The following is a 20716-nucleotide window of genomic DNA, read 5'->3' as shown; positions in this document are numbered from 1 at the left end:
TTTGGTGCGGTGGAAATGTTTTGCTGCCATCCAGTGGAAAGCTCGGCTAGCCTCAGCAGGGTATTTAAATACTTAACCATGTATTGTTTTATGTATTGAGCTGTCAAGAACAAGTATTATTATTACCTTAGCTGAGGTACAGAAATACCCTGCCAGGATGTGTCCACAAGTTGTTATAGTTGTATAATAACTAATATATATACAGTATATTCTGTATGATTATCATTTTATATTTCATTAAATTTGTTTTATTCAAGCGTTGGATTTGGGTATAGCACATCGTGTATTTGAATAGATTACTTAATTGCGACTACTTGGGGACATTTGCAGTATTGGCCGAAAAATGGTATTATCAGTGGGTACAGGTACAGTAGAGAGTGATATTAGAGCCAGAAGACAGCAGAGGGCGCTCACAGCCCACAGACGGCACTGGATCCGTTCTGTTCCATTTCCATTCTCTGTGGTTTTACAGACGTATTTGATCACCTCTTTTGTTGCTGAGAATTTTCCTGCCCAGCAGGAAATGAAAACCTGTAGTGTGATTAAGTTTTAAAAAAGCTTCTAAAGTTTGTAATTTCCACTTTGAAATTTAAGACTTGATTTACCCTAACGAAAAATGTATCAACCCCTGCAAAAAGATCCATTAATTGTAATCCACATAATAATTCAAATGTCCTTTCATGCTGTAACAAACTGGCTCAAATTAAGACCCTACATCTGTATTATTGACAGGCACTGTAGGGCTCATTGCAGTCTACATACACAAAGGTAACTAACGTTGATTGTCTTGCACATTCATCGTCTTCCATATGTCTTTGTAACAGGAAGTCTTGCTTAGTACCTGGGAAACATAGGTTCTACGAGACCCTTATCCCCTGTTGACTCTAGCTGCATTGTAATGAGAGCTAAATGAGATGGAGTCACTTTTTCCAGCAGTAGAGAGAGAGAGAGAGGTGGCTGAGAAATGTCCAAATACCATTTGAGTTTGTGTTTAAAGAACGGTCTGGTCTGGTCTGGGCAGAGTACCAAGCCAAACAAGCTAACTATGGCCTGAAGCTTAGGATACGTTGAATAGCTCTTTGCTTGTAGCCTAGTCATTCCCCTACAAACCTCAAAATGAAGCTTTCCCTCACTAAAATGGTGAACTCTCAACTGTCTATGTTGCAATCTGTCTCTTCGGTCTGGTTTCCCGGGAAGTCAGTCATTAAACTATTCCATCCGGCTGTCAAGCGAACACGACGAGAGATTGAACGGGGGAAGCAGCGTAACAGTTGGGAGAAATCTCCAACAACAGTTTATACATTGTTCTTTTGGTCAAGCATTGTTAGAAGTCAAATCAAATGGACGTTTGTTTAAAGGTGTATAATCAATAAAAAAGAAAGGTCAGTACACTGTTTAACACCTATCGTGAAATAAGCACAACTAAATAACATAAAAGGGAATGTTTGATAATGTCACGTTATGTCCATGGCATTGAGTGCCGTGTGCATCTCTGTTGCAGCTGTTGAGCTACTCGAACACCCCATTAAACGCTGTAAACATAGGCTGCAGTATGAGTGTTACCATTCACTAGGTAGGGTGTCCCTTCTCACCTGCCGTATCGGTGACGTGTGAAAACCAAGCTCTGAAGTAAACCTCAGTAACTGGAGTATGTGAGACAGAGATCTGATACTGAATGACTAGAGAGCCAGGAATAGATCACACCTAGCCACATGTCTAGTACTGCATGCAGCAATTCCCCGTCTGCTGAAAAAAGCCCACGTTAATCTAATGAAAGTTTAGAAATAAGAGCTTTCATTTGGATACAAAAGAAACAATACAGTGTTTTTTTTATGGAGAACTTCTCTGTAGAGAAATACACCCCCATCCTACTTTTTGCATTCCATGATAACAAATGATATTCCTACTTGTCATGGCATGGCTGGTATGTAGCTGTTGAGTTATGTCTTTGTATTTGAAGGGTTTTCCATGGGAATGAAGAGGACTTTAGGACTACAGATTATGAGGCCCATTTCTTACCTCTGATCCGCTTTGGGAGGGAGAGGGCAGTGCGTGTGCGTACGTAAAACTCAACAAAAAAAAGAAAAGTCCCTTTTTCAGGACCTTGTCGTTCAAAGATAATTCGTAAAAATCCAAATAACTTCACAGCTCTTCATTGTAAAGGGTTTAAACACTGTTTCCCATGCTTATTCAATGAACCATAGACAATTAATGAACATGCACCTGTAACCGATGTGAAATGGCTAGTTCGTTAGCGGTGGTGCGCGCTAATAGCGTTTCAATCAGTGACGTCACTCGCTCTGAGACTTGAAGTAGGGTCGTTGCAAGGGCCGCGGCTTTTGTGGCGCGATGGGTAACGATGCTTCGTGGGTGTCAGTTGTTGATGTATGCAAGGGTCCCTGGTTCGAGCCCAGGTTGGGGCGAAGAGAGGGACGGAACCTACACACCTTTGGAACAGTCGTTAAGACACTAACAGTTTACAGACGGTAGGCAATTAAGATCACAGTTATGAAAACGTAGGACACTAAAGAGGTATACCTACTGACTCTGAAAAACACCAAAAGAAAGAGGTCCAGGGTCCCTGCTCATCTGCGTGAACGTGCCTTGGGAATGCTGCAAGGAGGTATGAGGACTGCAGATGTGGCCACGGCAATAAATTGCAATGTCCGTACTGTGAGACGCCTAAGACAACACTACAGGGAGAGAGACAGCTGATCATCCTCGCAATGGCAGACCACGTGTAACAACACCTGCACAGGATCGGTACATCCGAACATCACACCTGCGGAACAGGTACAGGATGGCAACAACAACTGCCAAAGTTACACCAGGAACACACAATCCCTCCATCAGTGCTCAGACTGTCTGCAATAGGCTGAGAGAGGCTGGACTGAGGGCTTGTAGGCCTGTTGTAAGGCAGCTCCTCACCAGACATCACTGGCAACAACGTCGCCTATGGGCACAAACCCACCGTCGCGGGACCAGACAGGACTGGCAAAAAGTGCTCTTCACTGAGGAGTCGCGGTTTTGTCTCACCAGGGCTGATGGTCGGATTCGCGTTTATCGTCGAAGGAATGAGCGTTACACCGAGGCCTGTACTCTGGAGCGGGATCGATTTGGAGGAGGAGGGTCCGCCATGGTCTGGGGCGGTGTGTCACAGCATCATCGGACTGAGCTTGTTGTCATTGCAGGCAAACTCAACGCTGTGCATTACAGGGAAGACATCCTCCTCCCTCATGTGTTACCCTTCCTGCAGGCTCATCCTGACATGACCCTCCAGCATGACAATGCCACCAGCCATACTGCTCGTTCTGTGCGTGATTTCCTGCAAGACAGGAATGTCAGTGTTCTGCCATGGCTAGTGAAGAGCCCAGATCTCAATCCCATTGAGCACGCCTGGGACCTGTTGGATCGGAGGGGGAGGGCAAGGGCCATTCCCCCCCAAAAATGCCTGGGAACTTGCAGGTGACTTGGTAGAAGAGTAGAGTAACATCTCACAGCAAGAACTGTCAAATCTGGTGCAGTCCATGAGGAGGAGATGCACTGCAGTACTTAATGCAGCTGGTGGCCACACCAGATACTGACTGTTACTTTTGATTTTGACCCCCCTTTGTTCAGGGACACATTATTCAATTTCTGTTAGTCACATGTCTGTGGAACTTGTTCAGTTTATATCTCAGTTGTTGAATCTTGTCATGTTCATACAAATATTTACACATGTTAAGTTTGCTGAAAATAAACGCAGTTGACAGTGAGAGGACTTTTCTTTTTTTGCTGAGTTCATGTGCATGTGGTTGTGTGCATGCATGTAAGATGAGTGTGCCAGGTGGATACAGGATCCATTTGAAAGTGACACACATACCTTTGGCCTCCACTAAATAATGTATATGCCACAGGTTCAAATGAAGCTGGATACTATATCCCCACAGTACTATCAGATGCATCTGTCATGGCCTCGCACTCATTAAGATGATCTGATCTCTAACTCAATCTTTATCCCTCTGTCATATCCCGCTGTATCCCTCTCTTTATTCCCTGAGCTGAACAACTTTTGGGGATTTGACTATTTTCTAATAACGTGGCCCGAATCAACTACTTCTCCTGGAAGGAATTTAAGGCATTTTCAAATAATCTGCTATAAACAGCCTACTATTTGAAAGTATTTTCAAATACTTATTTCAAATACTATTTTCAAACGCATGGGAGTGTGTTTAAGTCAGTGTAATTTGAGTATTTTCCAATACCTTCTAAGTGTATTTTTAAATATATTCAACTACTACCTGAGACGGTTGCCAAGGTACTCTTTGAAATCCTATTGCTTAAAAAAGTCCTTTTGACATACCTGAGAGGACCACAGAGTTGCCTTGGCGGATTTCACAACCTATGCATAAGTAATTCAATTAATTTCACATGGTTGGCGATTCATTGTTTAAATTCGTTCAGATAACCCAGCAAAACCTTACAGTACAGTTAGCATATCCTCACACTGCACAAAGTCCCCACGCTGAAAGACCCTTGTCTTGACACAAAAAACATTCAACGCAAAGCTGTGAGAGGCACCATTAATGTTACAGGGGGACAAAGAAAAACAGTAGAAAAGTTGTGGTCCAATGGTGTAAATAGAGGAAGAAATGTGTTTAAACCGTCAAACAACCTTTAGCCGTGCCCAGTGAAGTAAAAACCCTCCCAAGGAAAGGAAGGGCAATAAAACAACTATCACACTGGCGGCTGGGGTGGGAGGTTAATTGTGACAGAGCTTCCATGATTTGTTCAGGAATAATAGGATTGGAGCCAGACAAGGCTAGGGCTGGGGTCAACCCTGGGTCTCAACTGTTTCCTGTCAGCCTGGCCTGGGTGGTACTGACAGAGGGAGGGAGAAAGGGGTCTGTTCAGTCTAAACTGGGTTCTGGAGTTCCTTGCTTCAGGATTAAGCTGAGAGGTAGGCTATAATACTTCTATTAGTGTAGTATTACATTTATAAAGTCTGTCTGTCTGTCTGTCTGTCTGTCTGTCTGTCTGTCTCTCTCTTTCTATCGCTCTCTCTCTGTCTCTCTCTCTGTGTGTCTCTCTCTCTCTCTCTGTGTCTCCCTTTGTCTCTCTCTTGTCTCTCTCTCTAAAGTGGATATTTATTTCTCATAGCTATGTAGCTGACGTTACTGTGAGCTGCGTCCAAGACCCAAAACGGTGTGTCACTGGGAAAACCTTTTCCTCTCTCCTCTCCCTCTCTCCTCCTCTGAAGGCCAGCCTCTCTGTGTCGTCTATCAGCCTGGTGAGTCTAGAACTAGCTACAGGGTCAGAACAGAGCAGAGAAAGGAATCTACCCCCATCTACTCCTCTTTCTCTCTTTCTCTCACTCACAATACTCACAAATCTCTCTTCCTTTCTCTCTCTTTTACCTCCCAGTCATACAATAGACTTCCCCTGTACTCTCCTGCCCAGAAGAAAGAACGGGGGATACGGTTTCCACAACAATGGAAATTCAATCAGGAAATGGAGAGGAGTTGGAGGTGGTGAGTGGCGAGTCATTAGCGACCTCGGGCTCCGTTTCCTCCTCGCCGTATCTCTCTGGCCCTCAGGCAGACGGCACGGACGATCAAGTACTCCGGGAGGACCTCCAGGCTGCCAAGACCATTGAGAGGTTTGACATCCCTCTGAGTAACTTGAAGAGGATGTTTGAGAAGCCCCCAGGAGCAGCCAACACTGTAAGTACACTTCTTTGCTTATTATGCAGTACAGCTTGATGTGAATTGAATGTTTAAGCCAAACAGTGCCCTAACTTACTGTGGGCCAAAGCGCTCTGTCCATGGACTGTTTGGGAGGGAACTAAATGATGGGCAATTATGTGCTACATTTACTGTGAGAAACTGAATAAAACTTTAATGGAAAGTTCAAAAAGTAAGTTGAGTGAAGTAGGTTCACTGAAGATTTTGTCACAGTTGTAATGTATCTGTCTCTAGTTTCTGAGCGACGATAAGCAGAGTATCAGTATAGATAGAGGGAGGTCTGGTGACCAATGGCATCACACCTTTTGAAAACATCAGCTCTGCTGCTCGTTTTTGTGTTCTTGTTGCGTCTCTCACTTAATTCCATAAATACGTCTGTTCTAGTTTCAGGGTGGCTATGTGGGATCCTGTGAAAGGCTTCCGTGTGATCACTGACATATAGAAAACCCCTGGTGTAGCACCTGATTTCAGTATTTTGCCCCCTCTTTTTTTTGCATTTGGTTTTTACACAGTTAGAAAATGCACTATTTACTAAGATGGATGGTTTAAATGTCAAGATAGAACAAGATGATAAGGGATAGAAAGTATGTTTCAAAGAGCAGTGGATACCACGGTCTAGGGGTTAGGAGTATTGTTACAAAGAGCAGTGGATACCACGGTCTAGGGTTAGGAGTATTGTTACAAAGAGCAGTGGATACCACGGTCTAGGGGTTAGGAGTATTGTTACAAAGAGCAGTGGATACCACGGTCTAGGGGTTAGAAGTATTGTTACAAAGAGCAGTGGATACCACGGTCTAGGGGTTAGAAGTATTGTTACAAAGAGCAGTGGATACCACGGTCTAGGGGTTAGAAGTATTGTTTCAAAGAGCAGTGGATACCACGGTCTAGGGGTTAGGAGTATTGTTACAAAGAGCAGTGGATACCACGGTCTAGGGGTTAGAAGTATTGTTTCAAAGAGCAGTGGATACCACGGTCTAGGGGTTAGGAGTATTGTTACAAAGAGCAGTGGATACCACGGTCTAGGGGTTAGGAGTATTGTTACAAAGAGCAGTGGATACCACGGTCTAGGGTTAGGAGTATTGTTACAAAGAGCAGTGGATACCACGGTCTAGGGGTTAGGAGTATTGTTACAAAGACATGAACAAGAACGATGATGCTCTGATACTTGGAGCGTCTTCTCTCTAGACAAATAGTGTTTTAAAAGGTATCTTTAAAAATATACTGAAAAGCCAGAGAACATGATTCAGCCTTTGGCAAAGGGTTTACCCAAAGTTTGTTGACTCTGGTAAAAGTGCTTACGTGTTCTTTTTTCACTGAGGTCGAGGGCGAATGACTCACCGCCTCACCGCCTGGTTTTCCATCACATTGCAGCTGGCTGCTCTCAGAGGAAAATCTAAGACACTTGGAAGCAAAGTGGGTCATTTCGGGGAAAGCATCCCACTGCCAAATGTCTACCAGTGAGTAACGAATGGGCCATCTGACCTAGTTATTCTCTTAGTTGGTTTTAACACCGTCATGATGCCAACCATATTCTTCCCAAATCTGGCCATGACGTGTTCGTAATGCCAAAGATCCACCGCAGATTCCATCGGTTTAATCAAAACGATAATACAAAATATTCTCACAATATCCTTAGTGAATCTATAAGGTACCAGCAGATGGCATGAAGAGCACAGCAAAAGTGAAAGAAATGAGTGAACTCTCCCCATTAGCTGCACAGAGAGATCTGTATTGATCTCCAGTCCATCCTCTTGTCTGTGGAGTGTAGCCTAAATACACAACCGATGTTTCTCAGCCCCGGTCATGGTATTACTGTCCTCTCGAGAGTTGTAAAGGGAACTTCGTCATGCTGTAAACAAAATAAATGACCATGTCTCAGTGTCAACCACCTGAAAGCAGCTTTAGTTATTTATACACTAGATCAATACACTGACTGTGTTTATTGGTTTATTGGTTTATTCAGATCCCCATTAGCTTTTGACGAAGCAGCAGCTACTCTTCCTGGAGTCCACACAAAACACAAAACATGACGAGTAACCAAGCACTGATACACTGATAGACAAGAACAGTCACACACATGTAGAATTCAACGATGTACAACTGAAGAATAACGTGTGTGTAGATTGTGTTCGAGTGTGTCTATGTGTGTGTGTCATTTCACAGTCGCTATTTTGCCATGAGACGTTGTTTTATCCACTTTTTTAAGGTCATTTTGCTGTTTGCTGGAGTAATTGGATCATGGCTCTGTATAATACTGTGTTTTGTCATGAATTCGTTTTGGACTTGGGGAATGTGAAGAGACCCCTGGTGGCATGTCTTGAGAGGTATGTATGGGTGTCTGTGCTGAATGTTATTTGATTATGCAGACAATCTGGAATTTTCATTACAGTAATACATCTCATAAAAACAAGAAGACAAGCAGTTCATCTCTCATCAACCCTCAACCAGGAAAGACTATCATAAATGTCATTGATGTTAGTTCTGTATGTGCAGTTAAAGGCAAGGTGTGCTGCTCTGTTTTGAGCCAGCTGCAGCTTTGCTTGGACTTTCTTTGCTGCACTTGACCATATTACCGGACAGTAATCAAGATGGGACAAGACCAGACCCTGAACAACTTGTACAGTTGATTTTTGTGTCAAAAACACAGAACATATTTTCAAAACAGACATAGCCCTCCCCATCTTCACAACACATTTTTCAATATGACTTGACCATGATAATTGACCATCCAATGTTATACAGTTGAAGTCGGAAGTTTACATACACCTTAGCCAAATACATTTAAACTCAGTTTTTCCACAGATGGTGCACTTGAAGGCCCCTCCTCCAGCCTCCCTACGCACAGCCCCTCCCAACTCCATGGGCATCGGAGCGGGAGTGCTGGGAGATGGAACCGACAAAGCCCCCTCAGGATGTCCACGGATGACCAGCAGGTTATCCAACCGGATGGACATCTCCACCAGTTGGTCAAAGGTGGTGGTGGCATCCCTGCAGGCCAACTCCCGTCAGACGTCCTCACGTAAGCTGCATCGATAGTGGTCGATGAGGGCCCTGTCGTTCCATCCTGCTCCGGCAGCCAAGGTCCGGAACTCCAGCGCGAAATCCTGTGCGTTCCTCGTCCCCTGCTTCAAATGGCAGAGTCGTTCACCCGCCGCTCTACCATCGGGCGGATGGTCAAAGACAGCCCGGAAATGGTGGGTAAACTCCTCGAAGTGGTCCAACGCCGCGTCTTCCTCTCCCCACACGGCGCTTGCCCACTCCAGAGCTCTCCCCAAGAGGCATGAGACGTGGGCGGATACTCTCTCCCTTCCTGAGGGAGCTGGGTGAACAGTGGCCAGGTAAAGGTCCAGTTGTAAAAGGAATCCCTGGCACTGTGCGGCCGTCCCATCATACTCCCTGGGAAGGGAGAGACGTATTCCACTGGAGCTGGATCCGGACGGGACGGGTAGAGATAACCCCGGTTGAGCTGGTCGAGACTTCCTGTCTCTCCCAGCGGTCCATGGTCTGGACAACGTGATCCATCATGGCACCGAGATGATGTAGCATAGCCGCGTGTTCCTGGACGCGTTCCTCGACTCCTCTGACCTGCTCCTGCTGACTCCATGGTAGGTGTAGGATTCTGTTATGAGTGTGTATCGGAGGCGAAGTCAGGTGCAGGAGAGCAGAGTGTAGTGAACAAGCACACTTTTATTCCGGTCAAAGGACAGCACAAAAATAACATAAAATGTGCCCAAAACACGGAACATAGACAAAAAGTAATGCGCGTAACAATATCCACAATATCAAAATACATGTAACACAAACAATCCTACACAAAGACATGATGAGGAATAAATACATATGAATTGATTGGGGAATGAAAACCAGGTGTGTAGGGAACAAGAAAAAACAAATGGATACATGAAAAATGGAGCGGCGATGGCTAGAAAGCTGGTGACGTCGACCGCCGAATGCCGTCCGAACAAGGAGAGGAGCCGACTTCGGCGGAAGTCGTGACACCCCACTCTTCCTCCAAACATAACAATGGTCATTATGACCAAACAGTTGTATTTCTGTTTCATCAGACCAGAGAACATTTCTCCAAAAAGTACAATCTTTGTCCCCATGTGCAGTTGCAAACCGTAGTCTGGCTTTTTTATGGCGGTTTTGGAACAATGGCTTCTTCCTTGCTGAGCTGCCTTTCAGGTTATGTTGATATAGGACTCGTTTTACTGTCAATATAGATACTTTTGTACCTGTTTCCTCCAGCATCTTCACAAGGTCCTTTGCTGTTGTTCTGGGATTGATTTGCACTTTTCGCACCAAAGTACGCTCATCTCTAGGAGACAGAATGCGTCTCCTTCCTGAGCGGTATGACGGCTGTGTGGTCCCTTGGTGTTTATACTTGCGTGCTATTGTTTGTACAGATGAATGTGGTACCTTCAGGCGTTTGGAAATTGCTGGATGAACCAGACTTGTGGAGGTCTACAATTTTTTTTCTGAGGTCGTGGCTGATTTCTTTTGATTTTTCCATGATGTCAAGCAAAGAGGCACTGAGTTTGAAGGTAGGCCTTGAAATACATCCACAGGTACACCTCCAATTGACTCAAATTATGTAAATTAGCCTATCAGAAGCTTCTAAAGCCATGACATCCTTTTCGGGAATTTTCCAAGCTGTTTAAAGGCACAGTCAACTTAGTGTATGTAAACTTCTGACCCACTGGAATTATGATACAGTGAATTATAAGTGAAATAATCTGTCTGTAAACAATTGTTGGAAAAATGACTTGTGTCATGCACAAAGTAGCTGTCCTAACCGACTTGCCAAAACTATAGTTTGTTAACAAGAAATGTATGGAGTGGTTGAAAAACGAGTTTTAATGACTCCAACCTAAGTGTATGTAAACTTCCTACTGCAACCATACCTAGGAGTATAGCTTCCTCAACTTGCTCAATGGTCACACAATGCACAACTGCATTTTTTTAACCAAATACAATACTTTTAGTTTTAGATGTATTTAAGACCTGTGTATTATTAATCACCCATTCTGATACTGATTAACTTCTTATTTATCTATTCACTGAGCTCACTGGCTTTGATTGCTTAGTTGTGGGACTCATAGTAGCTCTGACTAGTCCATAATTAGGTTCTGGAGTTGTTCCTGACCATATAGCCTTAACTGAGTCCCAAAGTTGTTCCTAGTTAGCTCATGGTCAGGGAAAACTCTGAGCCCTACTCATAATAAACATACAGTAGTCCCAGCTCTGTAGGTTTTAGAGGTCTTGAGGCGGCAGCACAGCTGCAGTATGGTGTCTCTCTAGTCTGTCGACTGTGGGCTGTAACCTGTAGGTGGCACATGCTGTCTGTGCAGTGCAGTGCCATGCACAGCCGACGGGGCTTATTCCACACTGTGCTATTTAAGGCCTATTCCTGGGGTTGTATGGTTAAGCTTTATTTTAAAAATAATCCTGTAATTGGTATGTCGGCTGTGGCTAACAGCGAGGGAGTGGAGGGCCTTTAGATACTGCCAGCCTGCCTCAGATCAGATGGGAGCGCAGGCAGAGTGGAGACGTGGATCTATAGGGAACTGGATCATGCCTGTCGTAGTCAGAGTTCTGGACTGGGTCCTGCTGTCTGTCTGTCTTCTTATGTGGATCTGTGGGTTCTGGTGTTGCTTCAGATCACAAAGAGGAAGGTGAAGTCAGCTGAACTGATTAAAGGCCAGCTGAGAAGCCTCATTCTTAGTAGTTTAACCACAAGAGCAGAAGTGTAAAAAACAAAATAGTTCTTTTTTTTCTTTTTTTCCCTTCTTTTTTTGTGATGGGGTTGTTGTTTTTTGTGAGGGTTTTTATCTTTACTGTTCTTTAATTAATACGTATAAGTGACCTCACTGACAAATTGAGAGAGAGAGAGACAGAGACAGAGACAGAGACAGAAACAGAAACAGAGACAGAGACAGAGACAGAGACAGAGGTTGGAGAGGAGAGTGACTCAAGATGTGACAGGAAATGTGAGATGTTTCTCAGATGACTGTACCGTAGTTTGCTGCGACCACAACACTGAGCCAATGATGCCAAAGGTCTAAAAGATGCAATCTTTCACAGACATTCTTTTGCTCAGAATAACTGGCCATGTCTCAAATACACAGTAAAAACTTCATCTGGTACTGAGTGAAATGTTGTATTTTAGGGAAAGTTAAGTCTTGTTAAGTATATTTAGACTAGTTTGGCGAGACAGAGTGCAACAGAGCCATAATAAACGAAACACGTCCTGATAAGAACAGAGTTTGGCTCTTCCCCAATGGACCTTGTCCTATAATACATTTAGGAGACATTTGCTTCAAAGATTAATTATTTTATTCCCTTGACATGAGCTGACTGACAATCATGATGAGAGTGAGACAATGTAGGTTAGGCTAACAGATGCTCTTATCCAGAGCAACTAGGGTTAAGTGCTTTGCTCAAGAGTACATCAACAGATTTTTCACCTAGTCAGCTCAGGGACTTGAACCAGCAACTTTTTGGTTACTGGCTCAACGCTCTTAACCACTAGGCTACCTGCCGCCCCCAAACTCCATGCAATGGTGGTTTATCTACTGTACCGTTGTGATATACTAACGCTGACCTGCTTGTATTTCTATAGGGATCCAATATGACGACTCTCAATCCTTCTTCTATTTCATCATTCAAGTCAAGGAAAGAGAGATAAAGCCTTACTTTTTTATCTTATTTGGAATTCATCCCTCATTTTGCATGACCAAAATTCATAGAGAAACCGATCTTTCTGTCATGATCTTGAATCTTAATTTTGAGAACACGGATACTCGTCACTGTTTAATTCTTCCATTGAATCCTACAAAACCTGACCGTTCTATTTGACATTTGATTCTTAATGAATGTTAATCCAATTTGACATTTCCTTTCAATTTCCTCTGCAGAAGATTTCATTCTCATTTTTAATTTTCGTTCCATGGTGTTAGTGATTTTTTATTCTCTCAAATCAGATTCATTCTGTCCCCTTTTGGGGCAAGGTGACCTGAGAAACAATAAAACACAATATTAATATTTGATTAATACCCCTTTAGAACATTTAATTAAAGGAGACCTTGAATGAAGCACAACAATCTGACTGTTAATTTGTCTCTGTTTCACTCTGGTTTCTAATAACATTCTCAGCCACACAGTATTCACAGGCAATGGGAAGGTCACCTTCTTATCTCTGATTTAGTCGTCTAACAAAAGCCCGTGTCAGTTCAACACAGGGCCAGTGTTCACAGATCACAGAAGAAAAGGTTTGCAGCTCACTAGAAAACATGACTCTGTCTCTTGCCTTATCTGTAGGGTTGTAATGCAAATGTCAGCTTTGGTGGGATATTTTATTATTTATACAGTGGAATGCCTGGGATGTCATTGAGAGGTTAGACATAACAATGGAGGATGGATCATCGCCGGGTGGTCGTATAAGTAGTGCCAAAACTTCACTGATTCCACTGTAGAGGAGGACAGGCTATGTTTCCATTATCCACAGATGTGGAGTGATGCAATAGTTTATGTTCAGAGCGAAGAGTTCCTTTTTTGCTGGAGTGGACTAGCTGACTAGCTGACCCCATTCTGTTTATGTTTACATGGTCTGTCTGACCCTGGTTGTGTAACACACATGCGCACGCCCGCACACGCACACACGCCCACACTCACATACACACGGGTTCACTGTACTGGTTGACGGTGGAATCAGATGTCGTTACCAGTCCCAACCAGAGGGGGGCAATCAAATGTCTGGGAGTCACATCAATTAGTCCTGCTTCTGCTTAATCATCATGCTATCCTAATGAGATGACCTCAGGGATTGACGTGTATATATATATAAATATATATATATATACAGTACCAGTCAAAAGTTTGGACACACCTACTTTTTAAACTATTTTCTACATTGTAGAATAATAGCGAAGACATCAAAACTATGAAATAACACAGATGGAATCATGTAGTAACCCAAAAAGTGTTAAACAACTCAAAATATATTTTATTTTTGAGATTCTTCAAAGTAGCCACAATTTGTCTTGATGACGGCGTTGCACATTCTTGGCATTCTCTCAACCAGCTTCATGGGGTAGTCACCTGGAATGCACTTCAACTAACAGGTGTGCCTTGTTAAAAGTGAATTTGTGGAATTTCTTTCCTTCTTAATGCGTTTGAGCCAATCAGTTGTGTGGTGACAAGGTAGGGAGGTATACAGAAGATAGCCCTATTTGGTAAAATACCAAGTCCATATTATGGCAAGAACAGCTCAAATAAGCAAAGAGAAATGACAGTCCATCATTATTTTAAAACATGAAGGTCAGTCAATCCGGAACATTTTCAAGAACATCAAGCGCCATGATGAAACTGGCTGTCACGAGGACCGCCACAGGAAAGGAAGACCCAGAGTTACCTCTGCTGCAGAGGATAAGTACATTAGAGTTACCAGCCTCAGAAATTGCAGCGCAAATGAATGCTTCACAGAGTTCAAGTAACAGACACATCTCAACATCAACTGTTCAGAGGAGACTGCGTGAGTCAGGCCATGGTCGAGTGCTGCATAGAAACCACTACTAAAGGACACCAAGGAGAAGAGACTTGCTTGGGCCAAGAAACACGAGCAATGGACATTAGACTGGTGGAAATCGGTCCTTTGGTCTGATGAGTCCAAATTTCAGATTTTTGGTTCAAACCGCTGTGTCTTTGTGAGATGCAGAGTAGGTAAAATGATCTCTACATGTGTGGCTCCCACCATGAAGCCTGCAGGAGGAGGTGTGATGTTGTGGGGATGCTTTGCTGGTGACGCTGTCAATTATTTATTTAGAATTCAAGGCACACTTAACCAGCATGGCTACTACAGCATTCTGCAGAAAAACGCAATCCCATCTGGTTTGCGCTTAGTGGGACGATCATTTATTTTTCAACAGGACAATGACCCAACACACCTCCAGGCTGTGTAAGGGCTATTTCACCAAGAAGGAGAGTGATGTAATGCTGCATCAGATGACCTGGCCTCCACAATCAGCCGACCTCAACCCAATTGAGATGGTTTGGGATGAGTTGAACCGCAGAGTGAAGAAAAGTAGCCAACAAGTGCGCAACATATGTGGGAACTCCTTCAGACTGTTGGAAAAGCATTCCAGGTGAAGCTGGTTGAGAGAATTCCAAGAGTGTGCAAAGCTGTCATCAAGGCAAAGGGTGGCTACTTTGAATAATCTAAAATCTAAAATATATTTTGATTTGTTTAACACTTTTTTGGTAACTACATGATTCCATATGTGTTATTTCATAGTTTTGATGTCTTCACTATTATTCTTGACTGGTACTGTATATATGTATTCACAAGTCATATACACATTTAATGTGAATATAGAGACATCGCCATATTGCCGCTTCTTAATAATTTGTGCTGTTTTAACATGTTGTTTACATGCACATCATAGAGGACCAATATCAAAATGTTCATTATCATCTGATATTTAGATTTTAATTAAACATTACATTTGTTATAGATGAGAAACAATAGCGCTAAACACTAAAGTGTTTATTAATGTCATAGCTGTTTAATCAAATCAAAGTTTATCGGTCACGCACTGTGCATAGTTTAGCAGATGTTATAGCGGGTTCAGCAAAAGGCTTCTGTTACTAGCTCCTAACAGTGCAGCAAAAATGTCAAATAATAATCAAAAACAATAAATCACAAATGTCAGAACGGATCCAGTTAACAACCCACATAACACTGTATCAGTAATCCAAATGCAATCTAAAGCAATCCATAAACGTTGCATACCAGAACAGGTAGGACTATAATGAAGAAACCAAAGTCATACAGCATGTATCACTCCACAGAGATAGATTCTATGTCACCAAACCATGGCACAGAGATAGATTCTATGTCACCAAACCATGGCACAGAGATAGATTCTATGTCACCAAACCATGGCACAGAGATAGAATCTACGTCACCACACCATGGCACAGAGATAGAATCTATGTCACCAAACCATGGCACAGTGATAGGATCTATGTCACCAAACCCTGGCAGAGATAGAATCTATGTCACCAAACCATGGCGCAGAGATTGAATCTATGTCACCACACCATGGCACAGAGATAGAATCTATGTCAACAAACCATGGCACAGAGATAGAATCTATGTCACCAAACCATGGCGCAGAGATAAAATCTGTTACCACACCATGGCACAGAGATAGAATCTATGTCACCAAACCATGGCACAGAGATATAATCTATGTCACCAAACCATGGCACAGAGATATAATCTATGTCACCACACCATGGCACAGAGATAGATTCTATGTCACCAAACCATGGCACAGAGATAGAATCTATGTCACCACACCATGGCACAGAGATAGAATCTATGTCACCACACCATGGCACAGAGATAGAATCTATGTCACCAAACCATGGCACAGAGATAGAATCTATGTCACCAAACCATGGCACAGAGATAGAATCTATGTCACCAAACCATGGCACAGAGATAGAATCTATGTCACCAAACCATGGCACAGAGATATAATCTATGTCACCACACCATGGCACAGAGATATAATCTATGTCACCAAACCATGGCACAGAGATATAATCTATGTCACCAAACCATGGCACGTCCTGTGTCCTTGTCCTGTTATTTCACCAGGGATTTAATATCGGGTAGTTTGTTTTTGGAGGTCCTAGGGGTTCTCTGAGATAGATAGCCCACTCCCCATCCTCACTTCACAGGACCTCCAGACTCCAAATATACAGGCCACTGTGACTTATGAAGCTTGATGTCATGGGTGGCTTTAAATGTGACATATCCTGAAGTCTGTGAGGCGTCTGCACACATTCAGATGGTGGCACGTGCCGGTGGGAATGTACATGGGAGCTTAGGTTGATCCTCACAGCTTGAGTAGCTACCGTACCTCTGTACTGTGTTGGATGTACTGCAAAAGCATTTATCTTTATTTAACTAGGCAAGTCAGTTAAGAACAAATTCTTATTTACAATGACGGCCTACCCCGGCCAAACCCGGACGACGCTGGGCCAATTGTGCGCCGCCCAATCATGGTGATACAGCCTGGAATTGAAACAGGGTCTGTAGTGACGCCTCTTGCACTGAGATGCAGTGCCTTAGACAGCTGCGCCACTCGGGAGAATGATTGTTTTATCGTTTTTATGGAGGCTTTAAACATTGCTTAATGTGACCCATATGCATAATTTTCAGCTACGTAGGTAACTTGACACTTGACACAACATCATGTGTATGCTTGTGTGTTTTATTTAGGGGTTAGTCAATTGTGTTTACTGTCATTTCATTGGCTGCCCTGGTTGACAGGAAGTGGTATTTGGCGAACAGGTTTGCCAAATGGTTAATGTTATGTTGACATTAAGGCTGCAGTTTACTAACACCCCTATCAAAACCCCTTTATTCTGACCCATTCTTCCAGCCCTCTCTTGTCCAGCCCAGGCCCGGCCCTCATGGCTCACTTGTAAAATTCCATTAGCTCTATGAGACACTTCCACCTCGTCTCAGTTTCACTGATTCAAATCATTTAATGGAGTCACGGCTGTATGAGTCTAACCACACGGCCCAATGACAAAGGAGTTGGTCTCTGAACGCTAGACATTCCAATTATTACCAGCACTTATCTGTTGTATAGTTCAACCAATGGCCAGGCCACATCCTCACCTGGCTTTCCATTTCCATTGACTTGACCTAAAACAGGTTCTATTCTAGATATTGTATCGGTAGGGAATTTGATTGGGGCTTTCCCTTTTTAAAGCATTCATCTTGTACTTATCTGTTATGTGCATATAATGAGCATTCCTTTCCTATTGTTCACCAGTCATCTTCATTATCGTCATAACTCATCTTCACCACCAGCATGATTCTGTGTTTCAGGGACCTTTTCTTTTTTTCCAACGGTATTATGATGACACCCAGAACGGCACCGGAGCGTGCATGCTAACGGATTACCACACGAACCACAGGGCTTACAGTTTAATCATTTATGTAGATATTGCTCTGAGACAAAGACAGCACTATAATTCATAACGTCCCCTCACACAGACCTGGCTGCTACTGTGACGGTTGCCATGGCGAAATAGATTAAATTGTTTGTTTTTTTTCAAACCCGTTAAAGTTTTATTTATAACTTACTGGATGGCGAATGGTATTCGGAGTGACGGCTTAATCATTAACATCAGCACCGTTGGTCAAACTGAGAACACACTCGCAGCTAGTTTATTTTACTTCCACCTGTCTATATCCATTTAAACAAAGATAGACTAGGCCTAGATCCCCAGAACATTGTATCGGCATTGATGAACAAGGGGCCCCTGATTCAGCTTATGTCCAAAGTCACTGTCTGCAAATGGAGAAGGATCTGGATATACCGGTTTAGATCTGTCACTCGTACGTATAAATAGCGTCGGATAGAGTTGGTGTTTGGCAGCGCTCAGTAAACATTAGGAGGCAGAGGAGCCTGATGAAAGGGAGTGAAACATGATTTGCATTCATTACGCATAGGCCCAGTGGGAAGAGACAGAGAGAATGGCCTAGTCAGAGAGAGAGAGAGAGAGAGAGAGAGAGAGAGAGTGAATGAGAGAGAGTGAGAGAGAGAGACATGGGAAAGAATTAACAAAAAAACAGAGCAAACTAGAATGCTGTTTGAGACTTAACAGAGAGTACACAGTGGCAAAATGCCTGACCACTGTGACTGACCCAAACTTAAGGAAAGCTTTGACTATGTACAGACTCAGTGAGCATAGCCTTGCTATTGAGAAAGGCCGCCGTAGGCAGACCTGACTCTCAAGAGAAGACAGGCTATGTGCACACTGCCCACAAAATGAGGTGGAAACTGAGCTGCACTTCCTAACCTCCTGCCCAATGTATGACCATATTCGAGACACATATTTTCCTCTGATTACACAGATCCACAAAGAATTTGAAAACAAATCCAATTTTGATCAACTCCCATATCTACTGGGTGAAATACCACAGTGTGCCATCACAGCAGCAAGATTTGTGACCTGTTGCCACAAGAAAAGGTCAACCAGTGAAGAACAAACACCATTGTAAATACAACCCATATTTATGTTTATTTATTTTCCCTTTTGTACTTTAACCATTTGCACATAATATGACATTTGTAATGTCTTTATTCTTTTGGAACTTTTGTGAGTGTGATGTTTACTGTTAATTTGTATTGTTTATTTCACTTTGTTTATTATCTAGTTCACTTGCTTTGGCAATGTTAACATATGTTTCCCATGCCAATAAAGCCCTTAAATTGAATTGAAATTGAGAAAGTGAGAGTGAGAGTGAGAGTGAGAGTGAGAGTGAGAGAGAGAGATGTTGGTTCTCGGGACTTAACAAGCAGGTCACTGTACTTCATAAACAAGCATGACGAGCACATTTCAGAACCACACTCTTTTTTTTCATGTTGACTCTCTGTAGTTCCTACTCGCTATCTCTCTATATATCTCTCTCAGAAAAGTTCAGTGACAAAAATGATTGTACATGTTATATCAACATTGACAACCTTTTCCAGAGTACTTCCTACACCTTCCATATATCAAGTGCAAAGTAGCCTACGCTCAGAAGAGTGTTACATCATCACTAACCCACCACTGTAGCTGGGGCTTTTCTGGGTTTGATGTACTGTGTTGTGATGAGTGTGATAGAGTGAGAGGTGTTACCAACAATAAAGCCTGGTGCCTAGAATAATCCTCTCCACCCGTACAACATATGACACTTCTGCAGCCTGTCTGTCTGGCCGTCTGGCCATCTGGCACACAGTACTGTTTAGCTCCTCTGTGTGTGTCAGCTGGCCCAGCGAGACAGAGGCTCCTAATCATCTCAAACCTGCATGGAGACGCCACAGCCAAGCTGGGCCCACTCCGTCAGAACACTCTCTCTCTCTCTCTACTCAGCCTCTCTCTTTCTCTCCACTATGTGCCTGTCTGTATGTCTCCTCTCTCACTCTCTGTTTTCGCTCTCTCTTGCTCCCTTTCTGTCTCTCTCTCTGTATCCCTCTCTCTACCTCTCAATTCAATTCAAATAGCTTTATTGGCATGGGAAACATATGTTTACAGTGTCAAAGCAAGTTAAATAGACAATAAACAAAAGTTGAATAAACAATCAGAAATGAACAGTAAACAGACTCACAAAAGTTTCAAAGGAATAGAGACATCTCAAATATCATATTATGGCTATGTACAGTGTTATAACAATTTGAAAATAGTTAAAGTACAAAAGGGAAAATAAATGAACAAACACCATTGTGAATACAACCCATATTTATGTTTTTCACTGGTTGCCCTTTTCTTGTGGCAACATCACAAAACGGCACACTGTCGTATTTCATCCAATAGAGTTTATCAGAATTGGATTTGTTTTTAAATTCTTTGTGGATCTGTGTAATCTGAGATAAATATGTGTCTCATACGTCCTAATTGGGAGTTTATGTTCCTTTCGATGGCGTAGAAGGCCCTTTTTGCCTCTCAGACTGTTCACAGCTTTGTGGAACTTACCTGTGGTGCTGATGTTTAGGCCGAGGTATGTATCATTTTTTGTGTGCGCTAGGTTAACAGCGTCTAGATGAAATGTTTATTTGTGGTCCTGGCAACTGAACCTTTTTTGGAACACCATTATTTTGGTCTTACTCAGATTTACTGTTGAAGACGTAGAGGCTTAAGTTGCATCTCTTTCTCACCCCAACACCCTTTGGAAAGAAATTTGTTTTTTTTGCACATTTGTTGTTTGTGTACATGGATTTTATAATGTTTTCCCCCCAACACCATTTTATTATTACATAGCAGATTTTTTGTAATTATATAGACGACCTTCATGCCAAATTGAGTCAAAAGCTTTTTTGAAATCAACAAAGCATGAGAAGACTTTGTCTTTGTTTTGTTTTTTTGTTTTTTGTCAAATAGAGTGTGCAGGGTGAATACATGGCATGTCATACGGTAATTGAGTA

At 42.8% G+C, this 20716-nt stretch overlaps 1 protein-coding gene across 2 annotated transcripts in view; it reads left to right on the top strand.

Moving 5' to 3' along the window:
- Nucleotides 1-5299: 5299 nt before the first annotated feature.
- LOC115179370 (xin actin-binding repeat-containing protein 2) overlaps nucleotides 5300-20716 on the top strand; it is a 55479-nt gene continuing 40062 nt past the window's right edge. For both annotated transcript variants that reach the window (XM_029740815.1, XM_029740814.1), the window contains exon 1: nucleotides 5300-5702. In XM_029740815.1, coding sequence (XP_029596675.1) covers nucleotides 5472-5702 — 231 coding nt within the window. In that variant the 5' untranslated portion in view covers nucleotides 5300-5471. The remainder of the gene's footprint in view (nucleotides 5703-20716) is intronic.

Source organism: Salmo trutta, chromosome 39, assembly GCF_901001165.1.
Source record: "Salmo trutta chromosome 39, fSalTru1.1, whole genome shotgun sequence".
Classification (NCBI taxonomy): domain Eukaryota; kingdom Metazoa; phylum Chordata; class Actinopteri; order Salmoniformes; family Salmonidae; genus Salmo; species Salmo trutta.
The sequence above is the reverse complement of the archived record's forward strand: the minus strand, read 5'-3'. Positions and strand labels throughout refer to the sequence as shown.